This window comes from Geotrypetes seraphini, chromosome 12 (genome assembly GCF_902459505.1).
Source record: "Geotrypetes seraphini chromosome 12, aGeoSer1.1, whole genome shotgun sequence".
NCBI lineage: Eukaryota > Metazoa > Chordata > Amphibia > Gymnophiona > Dermophiidae > Geotrypetes > Geotrypetes seraphini.
Window position 1 is genome coordinate 400,778 of NC_047095.1, and position 22,215 is coordinate 422,992.

A 22,215-nucleotide genomic window follows, 5' to 3' on the forward strand; every position below is an offset into this window, starting at 1 on the left:
TGTTTGTTGTTTTTTTTTGTCGCAATCTAAGAAAAGGGATTAAGTCTTAGTGCACGCTTACTTGAGAAATGAGGCAATAATGTCAGTTGGGTTCTATTTATTGTTGAATTATATTGTTAATTGAAATGACATTTATTTGGCAAATGAAATGATAGAAAGATGTGGTTTATTGCATTTGAATCGGCACCGAAAGGGTGGTTGATCATTGGAATGATCTTCCACTGCAGGTAATCGAGGCCAGCAGTGTGCCAGATTTTAAGAAAAAATGGGATAAGCATGTGGGATCTCTTCATGGAAGAAATTAGGGGGTGGGTCATTAGAGTGGGCAGACTTGATGGGCTGTGGCCCTTTTCTGCCGTCAGTTTCATTAGAGTGGGCAGACTTGATGGGCTGTGGCCCTTTTCTGCCGTCAGTTTCTATGTTTCTATCTTCTTGATTACTTAGCCAGCTTTCTAAGACATGGTCCCTTTTCTTGGATTATGACAAATTTATGATCTGATCTCCTTTGGAAAAAAAAAAATTTAGTTTAGTAGTGAAATAGTTTTTTATTTTTTATTTTAGTGGAGCTGTTCTGCTCAAGCATTGTATCCATAAAAAGAAGATTAGGTACTTACTTGAAGAAGTCTTCTTTGCAGTAGACGCTGCCTGCTCGGGAGAAGCACCTCTCAGCCAGCTGAATTTGGCAGTCGGCACACTTGAGGCAGGAGGTATGCCAATGCCTGTCTAGAACCTTCAGGATGAACTTGTCCAGGATGTGCTGGTTGCAGCCTGCACACTGGGGGATCTCTGGAGAGAGAATGGGTAGGTGGGAGTTCACATAGAGAAATCGAGGTCAGGAAGGAGCAAGAGAAAACAGATACGTGAGAGGGTTCAGATATTTCTCAGAATTAAACACAGCAGTATCTAATCAAACAAAAGAATACTTCAACATTTTATGTTCTTGTTTTCAGAATAAAGGGTTCCACATAGTATATAATAAAATCAAATAAAAAATGTAACAAAATAATCAACCAAATGATAAATAGAAATGCAAATAAACCAACCGAATAAACACAGAGCCATATGTTGAAGAATTCTGCACACTTCAAAAAAATGCAGAACAATCCATCAATACTACAATGATCGCACATTTTTTTTTAAAGCAGATCAAATGCTGTACGGGAGATCTGAGTTTAGTCGGTAGCTCAGACTCCTGATCCTTGAACTGGAAAGGGCCAGGAATGCTACAGAAGTGCTCATAGCCTACTGGAAGAACAAAAGAAGGCAGGTGTCCTAACCATTGCATAAATCCAAATGTAATGACTAGCACACTTATACTGGAATGATGAAACAGGCATGACGGAGATGAATCAGATGGAAGAGAGAATTAAAAATTTGCCCTATGCATCAAATGTATTGTATCTCTTGGTGCTATACTTAGAATGCCTTATCGTTTGCCATGCTACTATGCTCAGTCCTCCACGCAGTACATAGGAATAATCTTACTGTTGCTGTCCGTCGTCTTTTTTTAATCTGTTCTGTAAATCTGCTTATATGTAAACTTGTAACCCATTCTGGACTCTTGAGGGGGGGGGGGAGTGGGAACTAGGCGCTGTAGGTATAAATGACAATTCATGATGCAATAGTGCCACCTGAACCAGAAGCTCAGAGGAGATTGCACTGAGCACCAGGGCTAGAATTGGGGCAGGGCAACTGGGATTTTGCATTGTAGAGGGTATTTTTAGAGGTCATTTCTAATGTTTAGAGGGGGGGAAGGTCAGAATGGTCTTGTTTTAGAGGATGCATTTCCTAGCGCTTGCTCCTGGAAAAAGATATATTAAAGATAGAGACAAGGAAATATACTGTCTTGGGAATGGAGACTGGCAGTCTACTGACCACAGGGATTCTTGTTTGGAATTACTGGTAGTTATTGATGATTTTTGCATATTTGCAGATTGCTGAATCCTGCGGTGCATCAAGATGCAGTGAACCTTTTACCGCACCTTGATGAATCCCCCACCTTAGAATCATATAATCAAACACTATGAAATATAAACAAGTATATGAATCTTCTAGAAATTTATAGTTACATCGTAAGACCAGTGCCACTTTAAATTGGCCTACTGAGCTGTTTGAAATGGTAAAATATCTAAACCAGGGCAAGAAGTCAACTGCGGATAAAGCACTTTTCTCTGACTTTCTCTATTTAATGATAAGGTGCTCTATATATTGAAGGCATAGGTGCCAACATTTCAATGCTTGTTTATTGAGAGCTTCTAAGCTGCTACTAATGACTGGGGAGTCAATTCAGAGCAGTTAGATGTTAACTGCAGTCATATGTTGTATCAAAGAACAAACATAGATATAATCATAAAACAGTTTATATCCAAAATGGTCGGTGAACCAGGACCCCTGAGGAACGAGTGTTTCTTCGAAAGACGCACCATGTCGGGTCCCAGTTCATCAACCATTTTGGATATAAACTTTTTGGATACAAACTGTTTTATGATTATATCTATTTGTTCATTAAAGTCTTGGTGTCCTGTACACCATTCCTGCAATTTTTTCTTTTGTTCTACCATACAGATTTACAAATAACTTCAGCAAGGTGTTACAATACATGGGCTCTATACTGAAATACACGGAGCTCTGTGGTGGTGTTAAAATCCAGAGTTATTACTACTGGCATGATTATGCCATAATCAATCATCCTACTTATATGCACACGTTTACCAAATCAATCGTCCTACGTATATACACATATAATACTAGGTTTACTATTACAGCTAAATACACTATCTTTACACACCTCCTAAGGAGGTTGGCCATTTCAACTAACTATAACCTATTTACATGCATCCCTGATAGCTCTAGCTGCCTCTCTCTGTCAACTTCATAATTTCAGTTGAAGTAGTCTGAGAAAGACAGCCGTGATCCCTTTCTTGCATTTTCCGGTGTCCTTTTCTAGCTTGAATTCCTTCACTAGGGCATTCCACCAAGTTGGGGCCATTACTGAGAACATTCTCACCCTAGTGCAGGGGTGTCAAAGTCCCTCCTCGAGGGCTGCAATCCAGTCGGGTTTTCAGGATTTCCCCCATTAATATGCATGAGATCTATTAGCATACAATGAAAGCAGTGCATGAAAATAGAGCTCATGCATATTCATTGGGGAAATCCTGAAAACCCGACTAGATTGCGGCCCTCGAGGAGGGACTTTTGACACCCCTGACCTAGTGCTTTTGTATTTGATGTCTTTGAAGAAGGGTATTTGTAGTAAGGACTCTTGGCTCAAATGCAGAGCGTGTAAGGGTGTATGGTTTTGTACTCTGGCTGCTAGATATTACGGTTCTGAGAGGTACCCAGTTTTGTGCATCAGCAATAAGATTTTGAATTTCACCCTGCTCTTAATTGGGAGCCAGTGTAGCCAGTGTAACTCTTTTAATGGGGGGAGGGCACTCGTCTGTCTCAATTTACCTAGCAAACTACTACTACTATTTATTATTTCTGTTGTGTGATGTTTTTTTATCAGGTTTTCTATTCTGCCTTTACCTATTCAATTCAAGGTCAGATTACATTGCAAGAGGTTGGGGCAGTTACCTAGGAAGTTACATAGGACAGTTTGACACGGACAGTCAATAGGATTGCTAGTACAGGTAGATCAGTGCAGTTAGGTCATTGTTACAAGTTCAAGTAGGTCATCGTTGGCTCATCGTTATGTCCCAGGAATTGCATTAGACAGTTTACAATTAGCATTTCAGTTACTTCAGGGTTGGCTCCCTGTCATGGTACAGAAATGCTTTGAAAAGTTTTTTCTAAATCAGCACCAAAACGCCTGCATAAGCGCTATTCTATAAACAGCGCCTAAAATTAGGCACGGTCTATAGGATAGTGCTTATGCCTGGGAGCTGTGCCTAAGCACAAACATTTGCACCAATGGAAACATGGTACAAAAACTCACACCTACAGGTAGGCGTGGACGCGCCTTATTCTGTAATGATGCACGTAACTGTGAGGCATGCTCCCCAATCTGTCTATGACCCCTCCATTTCCATGCTCCTTTTTTGGCATTGCGCCTAAAATTTTAGGCATGAATCCTGACCTAAATTCACTCGCATAATTCAAAATGAAAACCAATTAATGCGAATATCGCATGTTAAGAAAGACAGTTATTGGTGCTAATGGGCTCATTATTCAATGAAGCTGCTCACTCATATTGAGTGGATGCCCAAATTGGCGCATGCAACTCGAAGCACCATTTCTAGCATTTGGAGGTTAGTGTGCCATTTTCCTTCTTTGGCTCCTAAGTAAATTGAAATCTATGGGGCCTATTTAAAAAAAAAAAAAAAAAAAAAAAGGATGTTCAAAAAAACAGCATAAAATGGCCAAAACGTCCAAGTGCTGATTTTTTGAAACTGACTGTTGCTCTCCGGTACATCTAAATCTTAAGGGGGTGAGTTAGAGGCATGTTTTGGACAGGATTAAGGCAGCCTTACGACTTGGATGTCTTGCAGGGATAGTCAAACCTTTTTGAAGATGTCCAGGGTGTCATTTAGACGTTCTGAGTTTTAAAAGCACATTAGGGCCAAAAAGGTACCCAAAATAAGCAGATGATCGCTGGATGCATGAAGGCATGACCCCCCCTTACTCCCCCAGTGGTCACAGACCTCCCTCTTACCCCCCCCCAAAGATGTGAATGAAACAGTACATGTCAGCCTGTATGACAGCTTCAGATGTTATGGCCAGTCCTATTAGAGCTACAAGTAGATGTCTGGAGTAGCCTAGTGGGTGGTGTAGTGAACCATAGAGAGGGGGATCCAGGCCCATATCCCACCCTATGGGATATGGGGTTATGGTGGAAAGTGTGAGCCCACCAAAACCTACTAGGGCTATTGGGGTGGTGGACAGGTGGGTGTAGTAGATTTTGGGGGAATTTTGGAGGGTTCACCATATACTATAAGGGGGTTATGGTGAAATGTATACCTGGCACCTTTTCTGTAAAGCTCACAGCAGTGCCTCCTAAGGTGTCCCACTGCTCTGTTGGCATGCCTGTGTGGTCAGTCCATTAAAATGCTGGACCCTCCCACGTGCAAATGGGCTTGTTTTAGACATTTTGCATTTGGATGTCTTGGTTTTGAAAATAGCCATAAAAATAGATGTTCTAAAGACCAGAATGTCTAGATGAGCCATTTAAAAAAAAACAACAACAAAAAATCCTTTGCAGTTTTGAAAACAGTCGTATTCCCAACCCGACTTTTGAACATCCTTGCAAAAATGTTCAAAGTTGGGACGTAGACATCTTATTGAAAATGTCCCTCCATGTTATGTGAAGGTTATTTTAGAATAGCGATTCCAAGTCTTTTTACCTTGCCTAGCCATATTCATTTTTTAAAAATCTTTGCAGTTAGTGGAGGAATGCCACTGTCCTCCTCGCGATAGGTGTGGCTTGACATAATCATATTACACCTCACCTTAAGGCATTACACTGATTTTCCTATACAATTCTGCAAAATTAGAACATAAGAATCACCTTACTGGCTCAGACCAATGGCCCATCAAGCCCAGTAGCCCGTTCTCACGGTGGCCAATCCAGGTCCCTAGTACCTGGCCAAAACCCAAAGAGTAGCAACATTCCAATATCTCAGAGTAAGCAAGATTCCGGAACCCCAAAGAGTGCAACATTCCATGCAGAATCCCCAAAGAATAGCAACATTCCATGCTACCAATCCAGGGCAAGCAGTGGCTTTCCCCATGTCTTTCTCAATAACAGACTATGGACTTTTTCCTCCAGGAAATTGTCCAAACCTTTTCTTAAAACCTAAAGCACCGCAGAGCGATGTTCCACTGTATTTTCACTGTACTGAAAATCTATGGACCCTACCGAGACTTAAAATCCGAGGGATCATAGCACTTGTCAATTCCCACGCTCTCCAAACCGTATTTTGCAGAAACGAGATCATGTGGCATGGAGGAGCTGCCTAATGTTAACAAGTCGGGCATTCTTCTCAATAGGAGGGGCCAGATTGTGGAATTTATTGCCAGGTAAAGTAGGTTTATGTAAAAATGTTGAACAATTTAGACGACTGCTCAAGACTCATGTTTGAAGGAGTTTTGTTGCGGAACTCAGTATAAAAGAAGAAAGGGTAGTATGTGTTAAGGTGTGTAGTTGTTGTCTTTCCTGTACATGAACCGTATATGTGTAGTTGTAACCCGCCTAGGTGTTAGGCGGGAAAGACATTTTAAAACAAATAAATAAATAATGTGGACTGAGAACCTAGGGAACTGGGTTCAATTCCCACTGCAATATGATGGTTAGTGCAATGGGCTAGGGAACTGGGTCTGATTCCCTGGGCAAGTCACTTAACCCTCCACTGCCCACGGTACATAACTTGGGCCCCCTTTTATCAAGTTGCGTTAGGGTTTTTTTTTTATCTCTGGCCGCTGCAGTAAAAGCTCCGACGCTCACAGAATTCCTGCTAAAAGGGGGCCTTAGATTGTGAGCCCACTAGGAACAGAAAGTATCTGCGTATGGTATATATGAACTGCTTTGAAAGGCAATATATTAAATCCATGATCCTTTATTCCCGCCCCCCTTTCTTTGCTGAGTCTCAGGAGTGCAATAGTATCCCCATTGGATTTCCAACTTTTCTAATATGCCCCCCCCCCTTTACTAAATCGCTGAATGCTCCATGCTGCTCCTGACGCTCAGAGTTCCCATTATTTTTAATGTACATTATTCTTAACATCATTCGCAGCAAGTGTACCCCCTAAGAGCCCCTTTTATCAAACCATGGTAGAGCTTTTTACCGTGGCCTGGTGATAAAAGGGGACCTAAGTTCTTTTTAATTTATGAGTTTGTTCTAATATGAACAACATATTTGATGCATTCATAAGTCTACGAACCAAAATGGAAAATACAAATGTAGATATATACTGTATATATGTGTGGGAATGTATAGATATGTGAGAATTTATATATAGATAGAGATAGATATATATTTTTATTTTTTTTTTTTTACATTTATTTTGTATATTGGTTTTAATTATGTGTATTGATCATGATCTGCCTATGCTTGTGCAGAATTCAAACAACTAAACAAAGGAGGGGTATTTTGGGGATCAGTTCTAATGAGTTATTTATTGGTAGAAAACTGATTCACCAGCAGAATGTAAAGGTGTTCATATGATGTATAGAAAGAACTGCCCTGTCATTTAGCGCAAATTGAAATTTTGAGGTTAGGAAATTACAGCTCAGTTTTGAAAGCCAGTTATATGTTCACCTCTAATCTGGTGGGCATATAACAGTATTCGTTATTTCCTCTAAGTTGAGTGGGAATCCTACGATGAATGCAAACTGGGAATATTTATTAAGAAGTTACGCTTCAGGAATGATTTAGGTAAAACATGAAGGTGGAGAGATATCCTTACCATTGAACTGAATCAAACCAATTTGGCTGGTTGTTTAAGTATCCCTGAGATTAATAGTCCGACCTAATATAGAAGAGTGTCAATATTCAAAAGCAAAATGACCTTATGAAGAAACAAATTATACTTGTGCCCTAGATCCTGTTCCTTCAGGACAGACTTGTGCCATTGTAGGATTGGCACAAGAGTATTAGATGCCCTTGATAAACCTTCATCCTTAGACTCCTCTGAATTAACTTTTAGGCCCCGTAACTTTTAGGTCCCTCTCCCCTCCCAATAATTAGACTTTAAAATGTTGCTTACCCCCATGTCACCTTTTCCAGGATAATCCTGTGTAATTCTAGCTTCCTATCAAATCTTTTGTTTTCCTTAGTGCTATTGCTAGTGTTTAAAATTTTGCAAGGGTAAAGGGTCATGAACTTCATATACCACCTTTCTGTGATACAACCACCGAAGTTTATATATTATATTCGGGTACTTTCTCTTAAAGAGTTGCACGGGGACAGATATCCCCGCCCATCCCCGCCAGGATCCTCTCCGCCCCCGCCCGTCCCCGCCAGGATCCTCTCTGTCCCCACCCATCCCCGCAAGGAATTACCTCCATCCCCGCCCGTCCCCATAAAAAGCAGCAATTACTTCTGACAGGATAATCAATTCCACCATTTCTTTTGTGTTTGCGCTGCTGTTTTCCTTGTGGAATCTCTTTGGTGGAACCCTTTTTTTGTTTTCTGTTCAGGTAATTAACTTATAAGCCCCCTCTTTTACTAAGGCTGTCGTATCCATTATATTATATGGATGAACCCTGCTTCCAAAGCCTTACATCCCCGTGGAAGTCCAGTTGGCCAGAGGGGGGTCCCCGTGAGAGTCCCGTGGGCCAGAGGGGGGTCCCTGTGGGAGTCCCGTGGGTTAGGGGGGATTCCCGCGGGATTCCCGCGATCCCCGTTTCCGTGCAGACCTCTACTTTCTCTGTCTTGTGCGTCTGTCATAACTTGGATTGTAAGCTCTTTTGAGCAAGGACTGTCTCTTGCATGTTTGGGGCCTGATTCTCTTTAGGATGCCGATCTCGGGATCGCATGCCAATCGCACATATTGGAGTCCTAAAGAGAATTATGTCCACATCACTGAACAGATGCCTTAAATGTAGGCCATCCATCTGAATCAAAAACTAACCCGAAAAAATAGGGAGCAAAGCAAAACTATAACAAGACAAATCTCCCTAGCCCCAAGAAGGAAAACTGTGTGCAGGGGAAGAGACTGCCTGCGCAAGCGGACAGAGTGTAGTACTCAAGTGAAGTAAATAAATAATTTATAATTTGTAAGAAGAGCCCTCAGTCGCACAACCAACCTCCACCTCAGGAGGAAACGGCTGCCACTGGTTTGCACCTAGAAGGTGTCAACTGTGAAACATCCTAGGGCTCTCCTGTGAATTATAGTGCTAAATAACTCAAAAGTGCTGTTTGTGCAAACAAATCAAAAGTGCACTGCGAGCAGTCTCTTCCCCTGAACCAGGGGGGCAAAAGAACCAAGTGTCCAAATTCAGTCTATTGAAGCCACAGGAAGATACTTAGCTTCTCTGATGAGCAGTCAGAAAGTCGCCAAACGTCCAGACGCCAGACGTTTGGCGACTTTCTGACTGCTCATCAGAGAAGCTAAGTATCTTCCTGTGGCTTCAATAGACTGAATTTGGACACTTGGTTCTTTTGCCCCCCTGGTTCAGGGGAAGAGACTGCTCGCAGTGCACTTTTGATTTGTTTGCACAAACAGCACTTTTGAGTTATTTAGCACTATAATTCACAGGAGAGCCCTAGGATGTTTCACAGTTGACACCTTCTAGGTGCAAACCAGTGGCAGCCGTTTCCTCCTGAGGTGGAGGTTGGTTGTGCGACTGAGGGCTCTTCTTACAAATTATAAATTATTTATTTACTTCACTTGAGTACTACACTCTGTCCGCTTGCGCAGGCAGTCTCTTCCCCTGCACACAGTTTTCCTTCTTGGGGCTAGGGAGATTTGTCTTGTTAAATGTAGGCCAGCATTTCGCAGGCCTACATTTAAGGCATCCGTAGTGCATCTACGGAGACATGTAAGGATCAAGTTTAAGTTTCAAGTTTATTATGAAATTTGATTAATCTCTTATTCAAAATTCTAAGCGATGAACAAATCAATAAAATTACAAAATTGGGGGAACAACAAAACTAACAAAAAACTGAACCTTACAAAACATATTGAAGACTAACTTTACTAACATAATAAAACGTGAGGAAAGGATGGGGAAAGAAATACAATTTGGTTAATAGAAGAAAAGACACTTATGGTTGAAAGCAATAGGAAGGGAGAAAACAAAGAATCTCGAAGTTATGAAAATAAAATGAAACTCCTAGTCAGTCCTTTTAGTCATTAAATGCATCTTTAAAAAGAAAGCTTTTAAGTTTGCTCTTAAATTTATCCAAATTTTTTTCCGCTCTTAAGTAAATAGGGAGGGAATTCCATGTTTGAGGAGCTATGGAGACATGTAACCCCCCTCTTACCATCCCCTCCCTAACCCCAGATCCTACTTTTCCCTCTCTTAGAAACCTTCTCTGATCTAACATTGTAACCCTTCTTCCATAACTCTTTTTGTAATCCGCTTTGAACCGAAAGGTAATGGCGGAATAGAAATCTGTAATGTAATGTAATGTAAGGATGCTTAAGCATGCTCAAGGCCACTTCCGGATGAAACCACGTCCTTGCCCTACCTTGGGCATTCTTAAGCATCCTTCCATGTCTCCATAGATGTGCTACAGATGCCTACAATGTAGGCATCCTTCCTCAATTTTTTTTTTAAACGCTTGGCAGTAGGATGCCTACCACCACCTGCAATTGGGATGCGCATTTTGAGAATCGGGTCCTCAGTGAACCATGCATCTGGTAGCGCTATAGAAATAATAAATAGTAGTAGTAGTAGTAAATACAGAGCAACTCACAATCTAAAGGCCCCTTTTATCAAACCGTGGTAGAGCTTTTTATTGTTGGCTGGCGAGGTAAAGGCTCCGATGCTCATTCAATTTCTGTGAGCGTCAGAGCATTTACCTTGCTGGCCTGCACTAAAAAGCTCTACTGCGGTTTGATAAATTCGGCCCTAAGTTTTGTACCTGGGGCAATGGGATATTAAGGGGGGGGGGGATTCATCAATGGGTGCTAAGTGATTTGGGGCTAGATTCATTAACCTCCAATCTGTGTCCGTTTGCATGCAGGCTGACGAATTCACTACAGGCCTGCATGCAAGATCGTTGACATGCATCCCACCCATCGCACGGATCACTAGAGAGCGATCCTTGAGCATGCGCAGACCATCTTCCTTGCCTGTAGATGGTCTGCACATGCTCTCAGCATTTTTTGTTTGGGTTTTTGCAAGTCCTTCATGCCCGGCAGAGCTTTTTAAAACAAATTTTCACTGTTTTTTTTTTTTTCTACTTTGCGAGCCTGTGGTTTTAACCTGCTTTAAACCCACGGGTTAAAACCACAGGCTCGCACTGTGGGGAAGGGCAGGCAAGTCGGGGCTGAACAGGGCAGGAGATCAGCTGGAAAGTCGGGGGCTGAGCAGGGCGGGAGATCGGGGCAGAGAGCAGGAGAGCAGGTTGCGGCAGAGAGCAGAGGCAGAGAGCAGGTTTATTTCAGGACTGGCAGGACAGTCGTAAAGGAGGTGAACGACTGGTCCCCAGCAGTCGCTTCTTGTTGATCGGCCAGCCCAGTCGGTGTTCAAGATTTTTGCTTGGTGAATCGCATCCCTGCCTACTTTGCATGCCGTTTCCCTCATTTGCATGCACGGATCAGAATCGGATCGGTACACAGGTTAATGGATCGGATCGGAGGGAAATTGGATCGTAAAGGGCTTGCAAACCAATCGGTAAATGATCGGTTTGCTTAGTGAATCTAGCTCTTAGTGCATGCTAAGACACCCAAAGGAATATAATGGGTGCCTTAATGTTTAGCATATGCTAATTGTTAGTTTGCGTTAATGTGGTTTGCATGCACTAAATCACCTAGCGTACCTTGATGAATTCGCTCCTTAGTGACCAACAAGGAGTTGCAGTAAAAATTGAATCCCATTCTCCTGGTTCTCAGTCTGTTGTAATAATCATTAAGCTATCCTTCTATTCTACTCTTCTATAAAATGAATAAATCACAAAAGTTAAAATAAAGTAAAACCAGTTGTGCAAGAGTAAAGGATGTGACCAACAGGATCTCCAGGATCATAGATGGAGCAGGGGGAGTGGACACCGCTGTGCTTATCCACGTGGGAACAAATGATGTGAGCGGGCGGAAGTATGACAGGGAAGAGATGAAGGGCCAGCTCCGCTCACTCGGAAGACAACTGAAGATCAGGGAGGTGAAGGTGGCCTTCTCTGAAATCCTCCCTGTACCAAGAGCAGATGGAAAGAGACAAGGGGAATTGCAAGCGATCAACGCCTGGATGAGACGATGGTGCGAAGACGAAGGCTTCGACTTCGTGCGAAACTGGACGGCGTTCTGGGGAAAAAGCAAGTACTACAGAAGGGATGGACTACACCTCAACAAGGAAGGAGCAAGAGTTTTGGCAGGCAACATGAAGAAAGCAATAGAGAAGGCTTTAAACTGAAGGACAGGGGAAAGCCGACAGTCGACCACCGGTCGATGGTACGGACAACAGGATGCCCCGACGTAGGAACAAAGGACTACTACTCATACACAAGAGAGGTCGACCTCACAGCCAACAAAGGAGAACAAGCAGGAAGGGACAACTCAGACACAGGAGGGGATGACCACACAGCAAACATGGGAGATAACACAGGAGCAGTAAAGGATACCGTAAATGAAACTGTAAGGACAGCCAAGAGTAGAAGGTCCAAAAAGGTAACACGAAGGGAACTTAGATGCATGTATACAAATGCTAGAAGTCTAGGAAAGAAAATGGGAGAACTAGAGACGATAGCAAGACATGAGAACATGGATATCATTGGCATAACAGAAACATGGTGGAATGAAGAAAACAAATGGGACACAGTACTACAGGGATACAAACTATATAGAAGGGATCGAGAAGGGCAGAAAGGTGGAGGTATTGCCCTATATGTTAAGGAAGGAATAGATTCTGTTGGAATGATTACAACAGACAGGAAAGAGAAGCTGGAGTCCCTCTGGATCAAAATACCTGGTCAAAATGGCGCAGATACAAAAATTGGCCTTTACTATCGTCCCCCAGGACAGGCGGAAGACACTGACTCAGAAATGATGGAGGAAATCAAACAAGTATGCAAGACAGGCAATGTAGTTATATTGGGAGACTTCAATCTCCCAGGAATAGACTGGAAACTAGGAGCCTCCAACTGCGGCAAGGAGGCAAAGTTCCTGGAGGTGCTAGGGGATTGCTTCCTGGAGCAAATGGTAAAAGAGCCGACAAGAGGCGACGCCACCTTGGACTTGGTCCTAAATGGTCTCACGGGACCGATAACAGAAGTAGAAGTCATGGCTCCACTGGGAACGAGTGATCACAATGTAATCAACTTTAAACTGGACATCGGGAAAGGGAAACATGCCAAAACCTTAACCACCACCTTAAACTTTAAAAAGGGTAAATACGATTGCATGAGAGCCATGGTAACAAAACGACTCGAGAAGATGGTGGACAAACTTGAAACAGTAGATCAGGCATGGTGCCTATTGAAAAATACTATTGCAGAAGCGCAAGATCTCTACATTCCGAGGATTTCTAAAGATCGGAGAACTAAAGGCAAAGGAAAACCGGCATGGCTTACCATACAGGTGAAGGAAGCCATAAAAGAAAAGAAGGACTCTTTCAAAAAATGGAAATGCATAAAGACAACCGAAGCCTGGAACAAACATAAAGATGATCAGAAGAAATGTCACAAGGCGGTGAGGGATGCCAAACAGGATTATGAGGAAAAAATAGCCCAGGAGGCCAAAAACTTCAAGCCCTTCTTTAGATACGTGAAAGGGAAAAAACCTGCAAGAGAGGCAGTGGGACCCCTGGATGACCAGGGAAGAAAAGGGTACATCAAGGAAGATAAACAAATCGCAGACAAACTAAATTCCTTCTTTGCGTCCGTCTTTACGAAGGAGGACACCTCAACAATACCTGAAGCGGAGAAACTGTTTACAGGAGAAATAGAGGACAGCCTCACCACAGTTGAAGTGAACTTAGATCAGATATACTACCAGATCGACAAACTTAAAAGTGACAAATCCCCTGGACCGGATGAAATTCACCCGAGAGTCTTGAAGGAATTGAAGGTTGAAATCGGAGAGTTATTGCAAAAACTTGCAAACCTGTCAATCAGAACTGGTCAGATACCAGACGACTGGAAGAAAGCGAACGTCACGCCAATTTTCAAAAAAGGATCGAGAGGAGAACCGGGCAATTATAGACCTGTGAGTCTTACGTCTGTCCCAGGCAAGATGATTGAATCACTGATCAAGGATAGCATAGTTCAGCACTTGGACACACACGACTTGATGAAACCCAGTCAACATGGATTCAGGAAAGGGAAATCGTGTTTGACGAATTTACTCCAATTCTTTGAGACCGTGAACGAGCAAATTGATAGTGGAAAGCCGGTGGACATAATATACTTGGACTTCCAGAAAGCGTTCGACAAAGTTCCACACGAAAGACTTCTCAGGAAACTACAAAGCCATGGCATAGAGGGAGATATACAAAGATGGATAGGCAAATGGCTGGATAACAGGAAGCAGAGAGTGGGCATAAATGGGAAGTTCTCCGACTGGGAGATAGTGACTAGTGGTGTACCCCAGGGCTCAGTACTTGGACCGATCCTTTTTAATATTTATATCAATGACTTGGAAAACGGAACATCCAGTGAGATCATCAAGTTTGCAGATGACACAAAACTCTGCCGGGCAATCAGATCGCAGGAGGATAGTGAGGAACTCCAGAGCGATTTGTGTCGGTTAGAAAAATGGGCGGAGAAATGGCAGATGAAGTTCAACGTGGAGAAATGCAAGGTAATGCATTTAGGCAGTAAGAATAAGGAATACGAGTACAGAATGTCAGGTGCAAGTCTGGGAAAAAGTGTACAAGAAAGGGATCTGGGTGTACTGATAGATAGGACCCTGAAGCCGTCAGCACAATGCGCGGCAGCGGCAAAGAAGGCAAATAGAATGTTGGGCATGATAAAGAAAGGAATCTCGAGTAGATCAGAGAAAGTTATAATGCCGCTTTATAGGGCAATGGTCAGACCCCACTTGGAATACTGTGTCCAACATTGGTCTCCCTACCTAAAGAAGGATATAAAACTGCTGGAGAGGGTGCAGAGACGAGCAACCAAACTAGTGAAGGGTATGGAGAAACTGGTATATGAGGATCGACTTAAAACACTGGGATTGTTCTCCCTTGAGAAAAGGAGACTGCGTGGGGATATGATCGAAACCTTCAAAATACTGAAAGGAATCGACAAAATAGAGCAGAGAAGATTATTTACATTGTCCAATTTGACACGGACAAGAGGACATGAAATGAAGCTAAGGGGGGACAAGTTCAGGACTAATGTCAGAAAGTTCTGCTTCACACAGAGAGTGGTTAGCATCTGGAATACTCTCCCAGGGGAGATTATTGCAGAATCGACAGTCCTAGGCTTCAAAAGCAAACTAGATGCATATCTCCTTGAGAGAGGCATATAAAGTATGGTTGGCTATAAAATAAACCAGGTGTATACCTGGCAGGGCCTCCGCGTGTGCGGATCGCTGGACTTGATGGACCGAAGGTCTGATCCGGAGATGGCGCTTCTTATGTTCTTATGTTCTTATGTTATGTTCTTATGTTCTATTTCTAGCAAACATTTTCCGATACTGACATACCTATTTGTGTGCTAGAAATAATGCAAGATCACGATTCTGTTGTAACATCATTATACAACAGAAGTAAATAAAGGAACGGTTTCTTATAAATATTACAAGAGGTTTTACAGTTTTATAAGTTTTGTATGTGTTTTTTCAGCATAAATGTGTTTTTTTTTTTAAATTATTATTCATTGATTTTGCTTATTTTAACTTTGGCTTGAAGATTCACAGCTGGCTATTGTAAGATACAGTAATTGAAAAAATGTTTCAATGATATTGCTCATTGGCTTAAGAATTACAATTGCTGATAAAAAGAATCGGTGCATAACGCAGAGGCCTATTAGGAACAGTTTGCATTAGTAATGTCATTGATTATGGTGAAGTATTGCATCAGAGACTGGTCAAAGTGGTGTTGAAACACTAGATTGCCAAGAGAGGTCTGGACACAGATCCAGCCAGGACACCCATTGCACATGAGCAAAAAGGTGTTGTGTGTGAGGCAACTGCAACAAATAAGGTTGACCAAGTCCATGTAACACAGGGTCTGGTCCTAGCCAAACCTGGAACAAGAATCCCCAAGTCAAACAATGGCTTACCTCAGCCAAGCCATCAGTAAAATCAGTGAAATCTAAAACACAGGCTAAGTCGCAGGCTGAATTTTTTTTAATTAATATACTTAGTAGACGTATAGGGCTACAACCTCTCCATCCCCACGCCGGCTCTGTGGTATAAACAAAATAAAGACTTTTCCTCTCTCTTTTAGGTCCTAGTTCACACTTGTCTTCCCTCCCGCACCGGTCCCTCTCTTCTCACAGCCCACTGCATGTGTTCTCTCCTGTGCCGGTCTGATGTTGCCGTCAAGCTGAAAAATCTGCCGGCCTCGGCAGTGATTCAGCAACATTGTCCGCCATTTTCCGTCTGCCGTGGTCTGTCTCCAATGACGCGCAACTTCCTGTTTCTGCCCGGGTGGGCCACGGCAGACGGAAAGCAGGAAGGGGAGCCACGGTCAACATTGCTGAATCGCTGCCAAGACCAGCAGATTTTTCAGCATGATAGCGACATCAGACCAACGCGGGACGGAAGACGTGCTGGGCTATGAGAAGTAGAAGTTCGGGAGCACTGCAACAGGCCTCATAAAATGGCCAGGCGGGCCGGATTCGGCCCGCAGCCCTTGTATTTGACACATGTGCACTATTCAATTAGAGCAGCTGCTTAGTGTATTAGAAACATAGAAACATAGAAATAGATGGCAGATAAGGGCCACGGCCCATCAAGTCTGCCCACTCCAATGACCCTCCCTATCTATCTTTGCGGATAGATCCCACATGTCTATCCCATCTGGCCTTAAAATCTGGCACGCTGCTGGCCTCAATAACCTGAAGTGGAAGACTATTCCAGCGATCAACCACCCTTTCAGTGAAGAAGAACTTCCTAGTGTCACCGTGCAGTTTCCCGCCCCTGATTTTCAACGGATGCCCCCTTGTTCACGCCCTTTCTCCACCACTTACACACTCCTTCCCCTAAAATTAAATAAATAACGAATGTTTAGCATGCACAGATAGTAAAACTAACATGGAATGCTTTAGTATACCACGTTAGCCCATTTTTGCTGCATTAGGCGTGCATTAAGCACCTAACACAGCTTAGTGAAAGGGCCCTTTTATTACTGCCATTTTGAAAGCAAAATATCATCAAGGTGATTTACAGGTGAAAACAGTAAGCTGCTTGTAACACATATCCGGACAGAACAGAAAGACAAAAAGAGGAAATCGTGCAAGGTAGGGTAACATAGCAAATCCCCTAGACATGTAAAGGGGTAGAAAAATGTGAGGAAGAGAGAGACACCGACACCTTCTCTCACATCAGGCAGCATTATGGGGTAAAGAGCTAAATCAATTGCTTACGCCTACTACGTAAGGGGAATTTAGGAAACGCCTAAAAACTTATCTGTTCCTGAAGTATTTAGGCAGCTGACCTGTACAATTCTTACTCCAAAATAACTGTTACTCACTAGCTCTTAACTCTGTTTATTCCACTCAAGTAGTACCATCTTTTAATCATTGTAAACCTCATAGAACTTCACGGTCCTGCGTTATATAAACTGTTATTATTATTATTATTTAAAGGGTGAAAGGGAGCTGCTAACCCCTAGTTCATGGAGCATGTAAATGTGTGGGGAAAAACAGAGCAGTCCAACATCTCGGAAGTGGACTCTAAAATTTAATGGCCTGAAAAAGACTTCAAAAATCCATGTTTTATCCTTTCTCTTAAATTTACGAAAGGAGCTCTCTATCCGCAGAAATACAGACAGAGAATTCCAGGGCAATTTTGTTGGGGCAATAGGAGTATTATTGTAGGGAGATGAGTTGGGGGAGTGTTTGGGGGTTGTTGTTTTTTTACATTTATTGCAGTTTATTATGTATATTTTAAAGTTGTTTTGCAATATGCTAGCAGCCACCATACAGATCCACAAACCTACCAGACTACTACGGTCCTCAAAAACAAACCTCCTGGACATACCTTTCACCTGAGCAATCCACCCTGAACAACACAGGAACTCTACCATTTTCATTAAGAGACCCCATTGGTGGAGCCAACTCCCTGCACAAATTTGGTTGACAACTGACATTAAAACATTCAAAACGTTACTAAAAACACACCTTTTCAAAGCTGCTTATCCCACCTGCTAATCCAAACTGGAAGCCCAAAGAGCAGCAGTGAATAGACAGACCGAAGAACCTGATTTGAAAGTTATGCTTTCACTAAACCATACGTTTAAATGTGACTTGTCTTATCAAGTTTCAAGTTTATTAAAGTTTTGATTTGCACGCAATATCAAGTAATTTCAATGCGTATAACAATAATTTTGGGGGAAAAATAAAAACCATTTAAAACAATAAACGTACAATCTTATCCACAATTATTTAAAGATACATAAGGAATACAAGGATAAACTACATTTCTTTAAAATAAAAAAAAAACCAAAAAGAAAAACATTTAGGGAAGAACAACATCAGATTTTTGGTGAAACTTGGTCTAAAAGTAATTCGGGGTTGTTTTTTTTTTTTATAAAAAGACTTAATTTAAAGGAGAATAGAAAAAATCAAGAAAGATTGTCTGATCTAAACTTCATATGCATCTTTATATAGATGGCTTTTTAGATTGCTTTTAAATTTTTCTAAGGAAGTTTCAGCGCGCAGAAAAGTAGGAAGTTTGTTGCAAGGCTGGGGTCCCAAGACAGAAAAAGTTGTGGTTCTTCTAGTGCCAATTACTAAGAGATCTAGCTGGGGAATATGGTATTAAATATCGATATAAGAATATAGGAGTATTGGTTTTCTGAATTTTGAATGTCAACAATGCTATTTTATATATTATTCTGTGTGAAATCGGTAGCCAGTGTGCTTCTTGCAAAAGAGGGGTGACATGATCGTATTTTTTAGAATTAGTAATAATTTTTATTGCTGTGTTTTGTATGATTTGTAACCTTCGTATTTCTTTCTGTGTTATACCTTGGTATAGTGTGTTACAGTTATCTCACTCGCCTACCTATAATGTGCCCCCAACCCTTTATCTTTTACTCCTGAAGCCATTGATATGTCACGTGATTATGTATGGAATTCTGTAATCCCCCCTAAAAACTAGGGGCTCCTTTTACGAAGGTGCGCTAAGTGTTTTAGTGCACGCCCCGGATTGGGGCGCGCTAGCCGAAAATCTACCGCCGCTCAAAAGGAGGCGGTAGCCGCTAGCGCGTGCTATTCCTTGTGTTAAGGCCCTAGCACGGCTTTGTAAAAGGAGCCTTAAATGATAGTGTGGAATATAAATCCTTCAAATAAATAAATATGGACTAGAAGCTTTTCATGGAATTTCACAGATACCTTTCCATAATTGGTATTTTCATCCAGTATCAGATCTACAGTAAGTACCTTGAAGCTATGAACTTATATTGTCTCTGTCATCCCTCTCTTAGGCCTAACCCTTCCCTCACCTTGTCCATTTACCCAGTTGTAATTATAATGCAACTGCAGTTTACTGGAATATCAGGCCATATCTTGCCATGTTGATTGTATAACTGGGCTGGCTCTTTGCTCACCTGAAGAAGGGAACTTAACTTCCAAAAACTAATCACAGATGTATTATTTTTTTACAGCTTCTTTGTTAGCCCTTAGTTCTCCATATTTAAACGAACCAACATGGCAATCACTATACTTATTATGAGGGAATTTTGGATCTTATAGTCTAGAAATATAAATCAAAGGTCAGGACTGGGTTGGATAGCTTTTCTAGAAATGTAACCTAGAAAACGCCCACCACTATCTTAAGTATTAGGCTTAGAAGCCGCACGATGCAGAAAGCCAGCAATTAACTAAAAAAAAATACACCACAGCTAGCAGTAATCAATTAAAAATGCAGGGCCTGAGCGATGGTTGGCTCACACACTGACATGAAGGATGACATTACAAAATTTAAAAACAAGCCACAGGAAAGCAATGGAAGTAAAACCCAGATAATAATAATAATAATAACTTTATTCTTATATACCGCCATACCCATCGAGTTCTAGGCGGTTTACAACAATTAACAAATGATCTGCATTGACAAGCTTATTTACAACATGTTACAAGCAGATTTACAAACAAATTACCTGCAGATTTACAGTAGATTACAACAATTTTCAATTTACAACAGTCAGCAATGAAGTTACCACAATTTACAGTAGTCTGCAATGAAAGGAAGATGTACAACAGTTTAACTGAAAATTGTGGATTAGATCGAACTAGACAAGGGAAGTGGAGAGAGGGTCAAGGGGGAATCAGGTGTGGGAGGAAGGGGTTGGGGGTGGGGCCGGGGTTATGTGAGGTGAAGGGATTAAATAGGAGTCGTGTTTGTTGAATAGGTAAGTTTTTAGTAGTTTTCTGAAGGCAAGGTAAGTGGGGGCCTCGAGTATCATCTGGGCCAGCCATGGGTTCAACTTGGCTGCTTGGAAGGCGAAAGTTCTTTCGAGGGATCTTCTGAGAAGGCAGTGTTTTGGCGAGGGGAAGGCGAACAGTTGAATTCTGCGAGCTGTCCTGTTGTTGCAGTAAAGGTTGAAGAGGGTATTTATGTAACTTGGGGAAGAACCGTTAACCGATTTGTAACAAAAGCATGCAAATTTAAAGAGAACTCTAGATTCTACTGGCAGCCAGTGCAGTTGGTGATAGAATGGAGTGAAAGCTGTCCTCCTTTTTCTGGAGCCATATGGTAACCCTACATACAAGTACTTTGCCCTTAATATTTGTACCTAGGGCAATGGAGCGTTAGTATATATAGTTATCTACATATAAGTGGAGGAATTTTGACTTCAAAATCTCAATGATAAAATGACTATTTTTATGTACAGGTCATTTCCATCAGTGCCATGATATTCTGGCTAGTGTGAACTTCAGGGAAATACTGCAAACAAACTCTGACTGGTGCTAAAATTGCTTGAGAGGATATAACCAGTATTATATATCCTTGGTGTGAGAAGAGCTCTTAATTCGAGTTAAGACAAAAACTTTTATTGAAAAAACTTGTACTGCAACTATGGCAAATTGTAACCCATTAACTGTATATTATTTATACCGGAGGTGGAAACCTGATGGAGGTTTTATGGAGGAAAGAACAAATGGATTTACTGATGGGAAACTGTTGAGCCTTGGGGGCTTAATAAGGAGGTAGAGTGGTGGGCTTTTCTAAATCATTCTTAAATTTTCATTTTTGTGGATTATTGGCGATTTTGGTGGGGTTTTTTTATTTTTCAACCAGTCCCGCTTGGCAGGCGATGTCATTTCCAGTTTTGGAGTTGGGGTAAAGACCTAGAACAATTGCTTTCGCCCACTACTTATGGGGAATTTAGGAAACGTCTAAAAACACACTTGTTCCTAAAGCATCTAGACAACTGATCCTCTCTTCTCTCTCCCCTCTATAGCGATTAACTTGTCCTTTTGATCTCTCTCTCCTCAACAATGAATTTCCTGTCCTATTAATTCTCTTTCTTCCTCCTCTCTTAAAGTCAATTCAATTTGTTACCTATGCTTAATCTTCTGTAAACCGCATAGAACTTCACGGTATTGCAGTATATAAGCTGTTATTATTATTATTATTTAAAAGTACCTTCGAGATGCCATGACTTTTTTTGTACCTCCGAGATGCCATGACTTTTGCATTTGCATTTTAATCTGTTTATTTTTATAACGTTTTGTGAGTTCATGAGCAATCAGATTGTAACCTCTGTTTCTTTTTGTGTTTTAACAAACCACTTTTTTGAGTTTGGGCAGCTTGCATCAAGGGCTTAGTGAAGCAGCTAAGGTGAAACGCATTAAGCCCAGAACTTTAGTAAAGCAATTTAGGTGAAATCTGTTTTTTATTAAGCAACAAACTACAACAAGTACAAACAGCAGGCAAAAAAATTCAAATATAGAAAACAGAGCTCCCCTCCCCCAAGAGGACTGGACTCTTATGTCCTCTCAGGTTACAAAGCGCCCCACCCCCCCATCCCCCCAAAAGCAGACCCCCTCCCAGAACCCCACCCCCCCACCCCCCAGATCAGACAGGCAGAATGGAATACAACAGCAGTCTAGTCAAGATGCGACTACGAACCCGGGGAGATAAACTGTCCAAATAAGGAGCCCAAATATGAATAAAGTCTCTGCTCCGTCGACGAGAAGAAGAAACCAGCGTGGCCTCCCATCCTAGAAGGTCATGTAATTTATTCCTCCAGTACCAGAAGGAGGGAGGGCCATCCGCCAGCCAGAAATTCAATATACACTTTTTCCCCAAAATATAACATTTGCTCAAAAACAGTTTCTCCGCAGAGGTATACACAGAAAACAAAGAAAAATGAGCGAACAGCATATGATAGGCAGAGACAGGAACAGAAACCTGTAGGAGACCCTGAAGAAAGGAAGCCAAAGCCCCCCAAAAACTCTGAATACTCTCACACTCCCAAAGACCATGAAAATA

The 22,215-nt window shown here is 41.8% G+C and overlaps 1 protein-coding gene across 1 annotated transcript in view; it reads right to left on the reverse strand.

The window, feature by feature from the left end:
• The window catches only part of LHX4 (LIM homeobox 4), a 193,912-nt gene that overhangs the window by 82,883 nt on the left and 88,814 nt on the right, over positions 1-22,215 (reverse strand). Inside the window, exon 2 of the mRNA XM_033916583.1 lies at positions 615-786. Within this exon, the coding sequence (XP_033772474.1) occupies positions 615-786 (172 nt within the window). The remainder of the gene's footprint in view (positions 1-614; positions 787-22,215) is intronic.